This window comes from Macrobrachium rosenbergii, chromosome 37 (assembly GCF_040412425.1).
Source record: "Macrobrachium rosenbergii isolate ZJJX-2024 chromosome 37, ASM4041242v1, whole genome shotgun sequence".
Classification (NCBI taxonomy): Eukaryota; Metazoa; Arthropoda; class Malacostraca; order Decapoda; family Palaemonidae; genus Macrobrachium; species Macrobrachium rosenbergii.
The window spans coordinates 23,004,149-23,018,345 of NC_089777.1; the positions used below are offsets into that span (position 1 = coordinate 23,004,149).

At 36.4% G+C, this 14,197-nt stretch overlaps 1 protein-coding gene across 2 annotated transcripts in view; it reads right to left on the bottom strand.

Moving 5' to 3' along the window:
* Positions 1-1,065: 1,065 nt before the first annotated feature.
* LOC136825413 (uncharacterized) overlaps positions 1,066-14,197 on the bottom strand; it is a 50,551-nt gene continuing 37,419 nt past the window's right edge. For both annotated transcript variants that reach the window (XM_067081788.1, XM_067081789.1), the window contains 3 exons: positions 11,898-13,555; positions 10,802-10,948; positions 1,066-4,838 (listed from right to left, as the gene is read on the bottom strand). In XM_067081788.1, coding sequence (XP_066937889.1) covers positions 2,594-4,838; positions 10,802-10,948; positions 11,898-13,555 — 4,050 coding nt within the window. In that variant the 3' untranslated portion in view covers positions 1,066-2,593. The remainder of the gene's footprint in view (positions 4,839-10,801; positions 10,949-11,897; positions 13,556-14,197) is intronic.

The window sequence follows — 14,197 nt, forward strand, 5'->3', positions numbered from 1 at the left end:
TGAGTGCACAAGATACAGGCCTGAGGAGATATCTCATTTCAAGTGTAACCAGATGTAGGGAAAAGCTAATATAAAAATGATAGTGAGGAATTGTGATAATGTTGAGTAAATGAAATATACACTTCATCATAAATAAAAAGGATAACTACGCAGAAATTCTTTATAATCTTAGCACCAGAGTTAAGCAGTAAAATGTTCTGATTGGCTATAAGGAAGAAACCAGGGCAATATGGAGCAGCACACAATTATTAAAATACAAATCAACAGGTACACGGAGGAGATACTTGAACCTTTTAGAACATCCAAGATCCTACTACATATGAAGACAGTGAAACAGTGAAATTTATAAAATAAGAAGCCCTAAACCTTGCGCATATGAATACAGGTAACAGACTTATTAGTCATCTTCAAAATGTTACTAAAACTTTGGTAAAATTTTAAAAATAAAACAATCTAAAAGGCCTCTATAACCCTAACATACATGAATTCTTGTATCTCAAAATTATTTACTTTTGTGTCTCTCAACGCTTTAGGATTTATGCTAGCATTATGCGTGCTTTTCAAGAGAACAAGTTACATTTGCCATTTCATCTCGTTTCCACTTTTCATCCGCAAGGAAGCAACTATAGTCATCACACTCAAGTTAGGAAGTAGGTTCTTAATTCATCCTACAACTGTCTATGTGAATGGAACTGGAACAAAAACTGCATAGGTTTCTCAAAATGTGGATGCTGATGCTAACCTGTATCAAACTACAAAAGCATGTATACACAATGTTTAAAAAGTATTTAATTCCATTCATATGGTTTAATGCTCAACAGCAAATATGTTACCACGATATATGGTAGTTCAAAAATATAAAAGGTTAAAAATACAGCTAAAACAATAGACATTTATTCATTTTTACATCTGAATTTTACAATATGTTCATCTACCATTATTACAAATAAGGACAGCCCTCTCGAATGGCTCCATAAAGATACAAGTTTGAACAAATTGCCCAAGAATAACTATCTAAAGGCAAAGAACACACACACACACTTTTTTTCTTTATAAGACAATAGCTCAAACATATGACACACATAAAATGTGACATACATAAAATGTATTACCATTGTATCAATTAGTGAATAGTTGGGCACAATAGCCAATGCCTACTGATACCATCATTAGGGATTATCAGCCATTACTAGTAATGGCCAGAAAAGATTATATGCATGAGTGCTTTTCAGTGACTACACCTAGCTTGAATAGTTTGGTACATAAAAGAGATTATTTTAAATCTGACCACATATCAATATTTTGCACATTCATGCTTCCATTCACGCATCTTCTACAGACCCTGGCACTTGGTGCCATGGGACACAGAGTCTCTGGCAAAATTGACTCTATTGCTCATGGATGAATAACTTGAATTGTAGAAGTTTTGGTTGTAACTATGATCCTTTGGTTTCTGCCCTCCTAAAATAAATCTCTTTATTAATCAGGGGCCCAATCGTATGTCCAAGCTCCTTTTACATTTTTCAATAACGTTTAGTTTTCAGCACAATTAACATGCAAATTGATGGCTGGATCTTCAAGCTTCAAACATCATTGTTACCGAGTTCCTTCCCCTCTCACCAGCCTGGTGCATTTTCTGTTTCAAATGCTAATTCCAGGCCTCTCCATCTGACCTTTACATTGCTGGCCCTCATATCTACTAATCTCTGACCGAGTGTTCATCTGCTCTTCTTGTAACAACACTACCTCAATTTTGAGATCTTTGAATCTTCACTGTTCATGATTTATCATAACTACTTTATGCTCTAAAAAATTTTGGTGTTCCAATAAGTGGAGATGAAAGACCATTTAATTCAGCCTACCAAATTACCTACAAAGCTGTGTGTTTAATTTTAGTGCTACAAACTGTACCACTTTCATACTGGATCATTATTCTCTTATACGGTACGATCATTCTTCTTCATAATACAGAATCAAGGCATTTCATTGGACTAATGACACCCGTTCTCTACGTTCTTTCTCTCTGTTATGTAACTTAATTTCCTTCAATTATGTTCCTTTGAATTATGAACAGACCATCTCTCCTCATTTTGGAGGCCAAGCAATTTCCACAGTCCACCACTTTCACTGCCACACATTATCCAAGGCCACCATTTTCAATGTCACACAATATCCAAGACCACTACTTTCATTATTTATCCTGTGGAAATCAGTGTTCACTATACTGTTCTACTTGAGGGCCATTTCACTGCCTTCGCCACCATTTGAATTCTCTGTCATTCGTTCCTCCCAAAGTTCGAAACATTTTCTTTAAAAGGCTTGTGTTTCCCTTAGTGATAGGCCTTTTCTTCCGCAGTCTTCTTTATCTCTAAAAGATGACAAGCACTGCACTTCAGAATGTGTACACTACAGAAAAATTATTCCTATACATCAGTGTCATTTTGTAGGATGCAGCAACTACACTGGGTGTTCAGCTCTCCCAAGATTTATATCACATATAATGTACTGTACTTTACATTTCTAAGCCCAAATAAACTGCATCAATTGTTCTCCTTTTGTCAGTTCCCAACTTCATGCCATTATGCTCGAGTAATTATTTAGGGAAATTTGGCAGAGCTGCTAGACATTTTCGTAATAAATCATAGTCTACTGCTTGTGGTAGTCCTTTAGGGGCACTAATAGCTGATGATGGTTTACTTGTAGAATTCTGTAATAGAGGTGAATTTGAATTCAGTAAAAGAGGTGAATTTGAATTCTGTAAAAGGTGTGAACTGGGACTCTCTAAAAGTGGTGAACTAGTATTCTGGAAAAGCTGTAAACCTGGATTTTGTAATGGCTGTGAACTAGAATTCTTTAAAAGCACTGAACTCTGTATTCCTGATATTATAGGGGCAGGTGGAGCTATTTTACGCTTGTGAGGGACATAAGAAGGTTTCAAAATCATTTCATTCCTCTCATTATCTACGGAATCACCAAGTTTAAAAAATTTCTTCCCTGTAAAGAACTCTTCATCAAGTTCCTCTGGGGTGTCAAACTTTAATGCAGAAGCCTTAGATAATCCTACATCTCTACTTGAAAATGAATTCTTTCCTGCGAAGAACTCCTCATTCATCTTATCTTGAGGTAGAACAATATTTGTGAGGCCTTGATCAGGTCTTTTACTTTCAACAGTCTTCTGTTCTGTTCTGTTAAATCCTGATGGAGAGCCTACGGACCTATAATTTTGGCTTGAGGATGCAGACTCTGTGAGCTTCAACTGCTCATCTTTAACAGACATATATATATTTTCTAGATCATCCTTAGTTACATCAGAATAGCCTTCATACATCAAGAAACTTTTTATAATCATGATAGTGTCCGATATTGTCTTTCCCAATGTTAAACGAGCTACCTGGGCAACGTTAACACGCAAATTTTTATTATTTTTCTTCTTAATTTCATTTATTTCAGTTATTAAGTCAAGCAAAAGTGTGTGTGCTTCAAGAGTAATAGCTTTCTGGATGGTTGATCCACCACCTTCTTCAATTTGAGAAGAGAGTTTGTTGCTCAACATAGCAAAGAGAGTTGCTGTTTCTTCATCTTCTAGCAAAGCATTTGGATTTAAACCTTTCTTTTCCATTTCAACTGCTTTTCCATACAATATGCTGACTGGTAATCCATATACACCCAATTTTTCTTTCATATATGTTAATATACCTAGAACTTCAACAATCTTCAATGCTTTCTTCTTTACTACATTTTGTGAAGATACTTTTTCACCATATGGTAAACTCTGGGATTGCAAACTGGTTTCTCCCAACTTCTCTGGTTCTCGTATTGTGAGCATCAAGTCTTGCATAAAACCACTGTCCAAAGTATCTTCAGGGGAGCCCATTGGTTTCCATCTGTTGTTCCCTTCAGAAAGTTTCTTTTTCTCAGGTTTGGGTAAACTTTTTTCAGGCTTTGAAGCTTTCTTTTTTGATCGTTTTCTTTTCCTCTCTGGAGTCGGGGATCGTGAAGATGACGAAGAAGAAGAAGATCTTTTTCTCTTTGAAGTCATCATAGACAGACATTGTGTTTTGTTAGCTTCCCAACTTTTTTGGAAGAGTTCAAACATACGTAAAGGCCAAAACTGTCCCCATTCTTTTAAGTAATCAAATGATCCTGGATCACCACCCAAACTCATTATGGAATCTCTTTTTTTACCCAAAAACAGCCTATATTCTTTAGCATAATCTGGATGTGCATCTGGCTTACGCAAATACAATTCACATTCACGAACATGAGTATTAAACAACTCAAGAAGAGCATCTCGGAAAATTGGATCTTTCTCCTTCTGACACTCCTTTCGAATTCTTCTAACAGACTCTGTGAATGGTTCCAAAGCACTACTTGTTTTTGACCAAGGTACCTCATCTAAATTGTAATGTGATTCCCTATTTTCACGACCTCTTTCAGGAGATCTCTGTGTTCTAGGATGGTGTTCTGGGGACCTACTATACCTTGATCTCCCTCTGGATAAAGGAGACCTAGATCTTCTCCTATGTAATGGAGATCTTGATCTTCTCCCAGGTAATGGAGACCACCTAGACTTCCTTGGACGACGTTTTTTCTCTGGTGAGGGCAAAGGATATCTTCTTTCTTCTGAGTGTCGATGTCTCTCTGGTGAAGGCAAAGGGTGTCGTCTTTCCTCTAAACGTGAACGCATCTCTGGTGAAGGTACAGGATACCTTTTTTCTTCTGGGCGTGGACGTCTATCTTTTATACGGGTAAACACAGACGGACGACTACCTTCAGGTGAAAGTCTTCTGTGTACTTGGTTTGATGATATGCTTGTAACAGTGTTTGGTTGGTGGGACCTGTCAAGATATGAAACTATATTTACTAACCTCACTTAAAAGCTTCCCTAAGGAGACAACCCTGACTCTGCTCATTCATGATTATTGAAATTTTACAAACATATCTGACTCACGCACAAAATGTGCAACATGCTATCATAAAAATTGCCAGAGAAAGCAACAGAACGAGGAAATAAATTTAAACACGAAACGGTGTTTAACTGTATATCGTTATTATAGATGCCATATTAGTTGATCTACTTAAGACCTTATTTTCTCATATACCATATATTATATTGCATACAATACAAACAGAAATATAGCCAATCAGCAGCTCTAAAAACACACATAATCACCGATCCAAATGAAGATAAAAAGCTTCATACTCCACAGTAAGTAGTAATATGGTTAATGATCAATAACTTTCATTTTTACATATTAGTTTTGTAGATTCCTTAGCATAAAAAGTTAAAGCTTTCATGACTACAGTGCCTCCTTCTACTGCATTTCAACAAAATAGCATTTGGCATTTTACAATGACAAATGTTCACTATTTTTTCATAAGTACATACAAACCTCTTATTCTATATATAGTATGCTATATTGTCCAGTACAGTGCTTTTGGCCATGTGACTCGTTCAATAGATAAATGTCACAAAAACAGTCAGGCCAAAGCAAGCTTATAATGGATGAAACCAATTTGATGTCCACGGAGGGTGTGGACAACCATAAAATGCAAATAATAGAAAAATCTCAGCATATGCTAAGCTACCTCCAACAACTTAGCCTAATCTTGAAGATTACTTGGCCAAAACCATGTCCGCACATCAAACTATGAAGACATAAGAATAAAGAACAAAGTGAAATAGTTTAACAAATTCCACGCATACAAAACATTACATTTTACTGCAAATGAATGGTTTAATTTTCTTTCTGGCGAGATCAAATTTTTCCAATTTTAAAGCTGTCTGAACGAATACACAAGACAGTTCTTTTGATATTCACTAGATGGTGCACATTTAGCAGGGGGAACAGCTCATAACTGGTTGTACTGGTTATACCTTGTCACTTGGAGAAGTATCAAATTTAAGTGTCATTCAACTACAGTAAATTATAAATTCAAGTAAAAGGTGATCATCATGTATAAAGCAGTAAGAACTATAGAATGGAAAACAATTCAGAGCAGTATGTCTTTCAACTTAAACCTGCAGATGTCTCTGGGAAGACTTGGGTAGTCTATGGAAATCAATTCCAAACGGTGACTCTGGAGGGAAATTGACATTCTTTTTTTTACCATTTCATGTAACATGGAGTGCTCTATTACAGTGATACTCAAATCCAGTTATCAAACAAAAATAAGCACATATACACAGCTAAACTTACTCAAAGATTTTCTTCACAGCAGCAGGTAAATCATATAAAAGCTATCCAAAGTTCATTCACTGTAGCTTCCATCCAAAGTTTAATTTCATTAACATTTCAATAGTACTTTCTACCACAGACAAGAGGCAAATAAATGAACTTTTGGCAGCTTTTATATAATTTATCTGCTGCTGCAAAGGAACTTTTCAGGACATTCAGAAATTGCAGTATAAACTCAACAGCATAGAAAGAGCCATTCTTTTGAATTAAGTTTGTTTGAAAGTCTCCTTCTGTAAATACATAGTACAGGTAACAGAAACCAAAAAATAAGAGAATTACTGTATATTATTTTCATTCATAATTTTTTATGCATTCACAAATTATACAAAATATCTGTTGAAATCATGATAGTCATAATATCAAGGAGAGCCAGGAAAAAAAGTCTTTTGTATACAAGCTCTCAGCTTCTAGTCATTGCAACTCACAGGCCCTGAAACAAGAGGCTATGATACAAGGTTTACTAAGGTCAAGATTATCAAACAATACATAACCTCTAGTTTGACTAATTCCCTTATAGAATTCTTATGGAGTAACACATAACTTCCTTTCCATTGATGATCTGGGTATCTTCTTGAAAACTCTTGTAGAAGTCACAACTCTGTTCCACTGCATCAATCCTTTAAAAAGCCATACATGACTAATTTCTGACACAGCATCTTCTGTCATCAGACTTGTTTACTTCTGATTGCTTTACAGTTTATATGTACAGTATAAAGGTGTTGCAATACTTCACATCACAGCATTGAGACTTAGGATGAACTGCTGGATCAGCCATGTAATAAGGTTCAGGGCTTGTAAGCTGCTACGCAACCTCCCGAAGTTACGTTGCCTCAGACGACTTAACCATTACGAAAGTTTACTTGCAGGCTCTACTGCCGCTTGGAACACTCAAGAGCGAGCAATTATCACCAGTGAGTATTCTGGACCATAATACCTTGTACAAATAACCCAGTGAAATTTGTCCGCCTTGTTTTGCAGTCCATCTTTTTGTGGGGATGTTGAAAAAATTGGGTACTGGAACTCAGCACACTGAAATCCTGACATACACTTAGACTATTAAAATGTGCAATAAAAACTATCTTGGTGTGTGCCAATTGCCTTCTATATGTGAGACTCACCCCTTAAATAGGATATTGTCTCTGTCAACTAACTGTTTGTTGCAAATCCATTGGGGAAATACTACAATCCTAGTTGCAAGAGAGAGTAAGGGATGCAGTGACTCCTATAACCTCTTGCTCTGTGTGGCCTAGGGATGACAGAGCAGTATCTGCCACTTGGATTGGCCATAATACTCCGCAAAAGGTAGGGCCATATGTAGCAAAGTACACATACGCAAACATCGAAAGTTCAGATGCAACTGGATAGTAGTAAGTACCAATGCAGTGATAGTGGATGCTCTGCAAAGGAAATCTAATGCCTGCTGTATAAAACACATTATGCTAAGCAATATGGATGTAAATGTCAAAATGATTTACACAAAGGAAATCTAATACCTGCTGTATAAAACACATAATGCTAAGCAATATGGATGTAAATGTCAAAATCATTTACAAACAAAAAATTATGCAAGGTGACATAATGCAAGAATGCCTATTAGAGACTACATAAGCAGTCAAGAAACAAATAGTTAAATATCACAGTGAAATTCAAACAGAAAACAGGATAAAACAAGAAACATTTAAGTTAACACTCAGCACTACAAGCATTACCATATGTGCATTGATTTGCATTAAACTTCTACCCGTAAAGAAAACTCATATGTCCTTTGTGCTTCTTATATGCCCACCATGATTTATAAGAAATCATACATCTATGTGTTTCTTATATGCCCACCATGATTCAAAAGAAAGTAACTAAACAAGAGAATCTCAGAAGATAATCTGAGAGTGAGATGGATGAACTACTGAGAAAGTGCTGACACACTAATTATGCACCCTGTAAAGAACAGGTATAATACTGTAGCAGACAGAGGAGGGAGCATTAATTATTTAAATATCTCTAAAAGAAGTACTTCAACATTATACTGGGCAAACAAATGCATACTCCAATGCAAAGCCAATCATAATCTGGATAATAACAACTGGTACCAGAGGTTTAACCCTTTGAGATTTCTGAAGCCTCCTCATACCAGAATGAATCTTTGTGAATAGTGGCACCTCAACTTAATGGACAACTATGGGGTCGTCCTTACACATGATAAGCACAATTCTATATAAAGTATCACTGTAATATCCTATCCTGACTGGAATTTTGTAATTATCATTCAACTTGAAATATTGACTAGCTTATTTAATTTCTGAAATATATCTGCAAAATTAAGTGATTCTAAAATTGTGAGTACTTATCTTCACCTATACATACTTTACTGACATAAGCAAACACACAAAAGATCACATTGATAACAGAGAAAAGTTCTTTGTGGGACACAAATCTAATGCTGAATGACATTTACAGCATGTAAATCGTAGGCATGCCAGGTTATTTTGCGGGAAACAGAGGACTCACCCTCAGAGGCATTGTCCAATAATCAGAGCTTATTTTTATGACTTTTATCAGACTTAGACAAACCTGGTAAGTAACAAAATCCACTCGCATATGGTCCAGTAAGTTGAGGTGTCACTTTTATATATTTTTCATTTGTATGATACTTCTATTTATTTTGTAGGGTCCCACATGGACCCCACACACCATCATCTCACCTGGCTCGCTAATCTCCTTACATCATCACCTCTGCGTGCAAAACATGCAGACACAAGAAACACAGCATACGTCACTCATCTTTTATCCACATCTTCCATCATATTATTGTCAGATCAAATGTATTATTATCACCCTACAAATTAAAATGTCAGCATTTCAGCCAAATGTACCATAGCTTCAGTCATACCTAGTATATCAATTTTTATGTATACTGTATATTCATCTGTCAACAAAACAATTAATTGTGTGGTGACCTCAGTTTTCGTTCGCCTGGTGTGTCAGGCGCTACATTTCCGCTCTCAAGAGTTATCGACCTGTCTGTTTGTTGTCTGAATAAACTACCAAGTTTGTAGATGCTGACTCTTACTCATCCCTTCGCTACACTGGTGACCACGGCGATGACCGACCCAGCCAACCCCAACGATGCCAGCCTCTCCAGCAAGACCATCGCTGCCGCCTCCATACGTCTACCTCCATTCAGATCCCACAACCCAGAAGCTTGGTTCTTCAGGGAGGAAACAATCTTCCAATCGAAGAAAATCACCTCCTCGACACACAGCGCACACGCCGAGCAAGTCGCAGGATGGCTCACAGAACTTCAAATCAGTCGCCTACAAATTGCTGAAGGACCAGCTGAAGTCATCCTTCAGCATGCCACCCGCCCTTAGAGCCAAGATATTCCTCAACTACATGGGGGCAACCATAGGAGACAAGCAGCCATCACATGTCTTCAAACAGTTGCGGCGGCTCATCACACTCCCCATACAGTGCCATACTATGACGCCCATGTCCACTGCCTCCACCATACCAATTGAAGAATTCCTGAAGTTGGTTGCCGAAGTGCACATGGTCCACAAGACGGCGGAGACCACACAGCCACCATTAAGCAGCATTAGAAATTACCCAATTTTTCTATAACACTTGACAGAAGCTAAAGGATATAAGCCTTTTGTACATTGTTACGATACCATTTTTTCCACTGCAAGAATACTATCTTTTCATAATAATGTACAGAATATCACTTCATATTTTTAAATTGTGTATGTGTTATCATACTACCATAACCATTCCTTTAATAGAACAGTGTCCTTCTCATGACAGTTAATGTTCAAAAGTTTGTCTTTTATCCTAAACCATTTTCGACGTTTAAAAAACTAAATCTCTCTATTGCACACTATCATTTCCAAATACTGTACATCTCATACATTTAATAATTTGCCCTGCAGTTTCACTTGTCTGTTTCTACTTTATTTACTGGAGCATGGTCTAGCTGTGCTGTCTGGTACCAAAATCTGTCTACCTTACAGAGATTAAAGGTCAGTTGATAAGAGATATTAAGATATCAAGGGTAAAAATAACGGGACATATGTATCTATTTACCTTAAGCAGCAAAAAATAAATAAATAAATAAATAAATCAAACAAATGGTAAATGAACTAAAATGATGCAACACAAACCACAGTGGGAACTTATTTGCACACAAGCAGCCTTATTGTGAACAGATTTGATAATGACCAAACCTTCTGCAAGATTTATTTTTCAAGGTATTTACTCCAATGGCACCTCTAGCTATGCGACTCCATATAACCATATCTCCTCTCGATGAAGCATGTAAATTTAAATCTAGCTCTACGCTACATAAAGAAAAAACATTCTTAGAGAAAACACACTATTTTGTATTTATACATACCTCCGGTATGAGAAGTTCACGGAAGAACAGTGCTGGTTGTTGAAAGTCACTTAATATTTCAGCCATGGTTCAACTTCACCATTTCAATATTCCTGAGATTCCTAAAAAGCAATACTGTATTACCAAACACTATTATGCTTCGAATAACACTTTTCATAAGAGCAGAACTTACCTTTCTTGTGGATAAGATGTTTCAGGGCTTTGTCTTTGCCTGTTATCACCATGCTTCTGGCCCTCTGGACGTTTAGATATGCCAAATTTTGTGTCTCCCTTGGTTGGCCCTCTCTTTTCCTCCTTCAAAGTTTTGTTTTTTTCATGACTGAAAGAAAATTCAACTCAGTTGGCCGCATTTCTACAGTCCAAGAATGATGAGGGTAACAACTTGAATGCACCTTTTACAGTACATAAACTGACCACCAATGACACAACATTTTTCTACTGTATCATGTTCTTAAAGAAAATTTTGCTTACATTCTATCAGTACATATCACCTTCTCCCTTCTTTCTCTCACCATTTATGTCACAATTTTTAAACTCTTCCACTCATACCGTATACATAACTTGTGAAAATTGGGTCAAGGTAAATTGCAAGAAGCTAGACAGTTACGTATACAGTAAAGTGGCCAAGAAAACAAATGAATAAGAAAAGGCTGTGTACCTGGAGGCCAAGGTCATGCTCATAAGAGCTTGTTCAGGTGATAGATTTTATACTGTACTACTGTTTCCTAGGAGTTTTTCGGACTACAACTAAAATAGGCAATAGTTTGTCTAGTGCACCTGTTGAATCTTCTGACCTCCTAATCTTTAAGCAAGGAGCAAGTCCATTCCTGCTGCAGTCCCAGAATTCATGAGTATCAGTCTTATTTTCTATTCCCTCATATTTACGTTTATCACCTTTTCTTATAACATGTCTCTCTCTACAGGCTAATTTATCTTGGGTTTATAGTTTTGAAGATTCATTCCATAAGGATTTTCAGCTCAAGATTTAAAGGAAGGAAGAAAGAAAAGAGAGTGTATAACCCAAAATACATAGCAAGCTGTAACCCACTACGGGACAACATTTAAGGTCAATGACCATTCATTGATGGAGTTAACTAAAAACCCACAGATATGACTAGTGATACACACTACATCCTCTCAACATTCAAACATTCTAAAAAAAAATACAATATACTACATTACTGTAAAATACTTGATACACTGCATACTATTTGTAGGTGCTATTGAATTCTCACAACAAAGGTATTACAAAAACTCAATGTACTTACTTCAATGCTCCTGAAGATTGGCTGGAACTTTCAATTTTGGCTTCAGTTTTCTTAATGGTAGACTGATCAACTCCTCTTTGTGTTTGCTCAGTGGAAAGTTTGGTATCCACTTTTTTTGCCCATAAATGATTTGTGGGGTAATCACTGCATGCTGGCAATGGTCTATATGGAAACTTGTACCCTTCTACATTTTCAGCAAATTCTTGTACTAACTTGTCTTTGGCAAAGGAAAAGAAGGAACGAATAAGTTCCTCAGCTGTTCTTTCACTTGGATAAATACCATCTTTCAAAACATCCGGGCTCAGAGTTGAGGCTTCATATCCTCTACAAACAACATGAAACATATCCCATACTGGTAAACTATGTCCATGGCACACTTCTTTCATGAGTGAATTTAACCTGTACACCATTTCATTCAACTTTGCAATAAGTTCTGGTTTCTTTTGGGGTGGGGTGATGACATGACCTGTCTTTTCCTTGTGAATTTTCCCCTGTGAATTCACATAATTATTTATATGAATGGGATATATAGTTGCAAAATACATCATGACAGGATTCTTTCTACAAAACAAAGTGAAGGAGCTTTTGAAATTCTCTTGGATTTTTTTAAAGTACTCCTCTGTACTACTGTATTTATCACATACGGACAAAGCAACTTGGCATGGTTCATGGTGTTTTTCTAGGCAAGACTCACTGTCAACAAACTGGATCAGGTCATTTAGTCCAAGACATACAATCACAATCTTGTCTTTTAAATCCACTAGTTTTTCATTTATAAAATTACTAAAATTATAAAACCCAAGGTTTGGTTCACAATAAAATTGTGGTTTATCACCAAGCCACATATCTTGCAGCAGTATCAGACGTGAATCCCCTACCACAATAACTTTTTGATCTCTGTTATACTCAACAAATTTGGTATTTATCTCTACTCCATAAAACAACTCTATAAGAAATTTGGTCAGTCTGGATGCTAACAAACGAGATGTCTCTGAAGATAAGTTAATACCATCAATAAAAGACTCAAAAATGTTACGATCTGGGTGGTATGACTTCATAATATCCCATATAGATGGCATGGGGCTAAGTTTTTCCAAATGCTTATTAACCCTTGTGCAAATAATCTTGATCTTAGCTTTCAATGCATTTAAGCTTCTTCGAAGCCGAAAGCTCATGCTGGCATGTCCTCTTGGAAGGTGATTTATTGACTGCACAACAAAATGCATTATAGGGTCACATGGAATAATGGCTGAAAAACAAATGACTGAACTGCTATCTAAAATGTCTTCTAGTATCTTATGAACTTTACCAAGACGAGCTAATAATATCTTGGTTACATCTTCAACTGCTTTTGCCGAAAGAGTCAAGATCTTCAGAGGTTGATGATTCTTGACTGAAGCACATTCACTATAATCTACCAACTCGATGATATCATGAAGACCCAAACTACATATCAACAATGTTCCATTTTCCAGGTGTGGAAGCTCAGTACGCGACAGGATGAAATCTTTAAGCTCTTCAAGTTTTAAATGGGGCTCAAAGAGAAACTGGGGTTTAATGAATGGATATTCTGGCCAAAAATCTTCAAGTGACTGCATGCGAGAATCTCCCACAATCAAAACACGGCTGTAAGGTCCATGATTTGTTAGCCCTCCAACCTGAAAAAGTGGAAACATAGAAAGCAAAAGATTACAAGGGGGAAATTCCACTTTCATATACAAAATTGGTCAAAATGAATAATCATATAATCAATCTTAACATGTCTACACAATACATTTGAAAACATTTTAATGCAATACAATCGGTTTTGAAACTGGAGGTTTCAATACCTCCGCTGTCATTGCCAGAGGCCTCTTCAACAATTAACCAAACTTTGGATGGTTTACACAAAATGTTGCACAGATTTGCAGCAAAAGATAATATGCAGGTTTGTTGAAACTGTCTAACACATTAAGTAGTGTATCTATACATCACATAATTAAAAGGTTTTGATCAATATCCTAACACTTGAATATAACCTCAAACACACAACATTTCAGATGTTACAAAAGTTTTGATCAATATCCTAAAACTTGAATATAACCTCAAACACACAACATTTCCGATGTTACATAAGTTTAAGTTATCATTCACTTTTTAGCATACTGTACACTCCAAAGCTTTGTACTAAAGCTAACTATGTGAGTGCCTCAACTTAAATGTTTCAAAAATTTTACAGGAATCATAAATGTATATCTATGTATATCTATCACCAAATTACAATCTCATTTTAAAAGGGTACAGTAATCCACTGTTCTCTT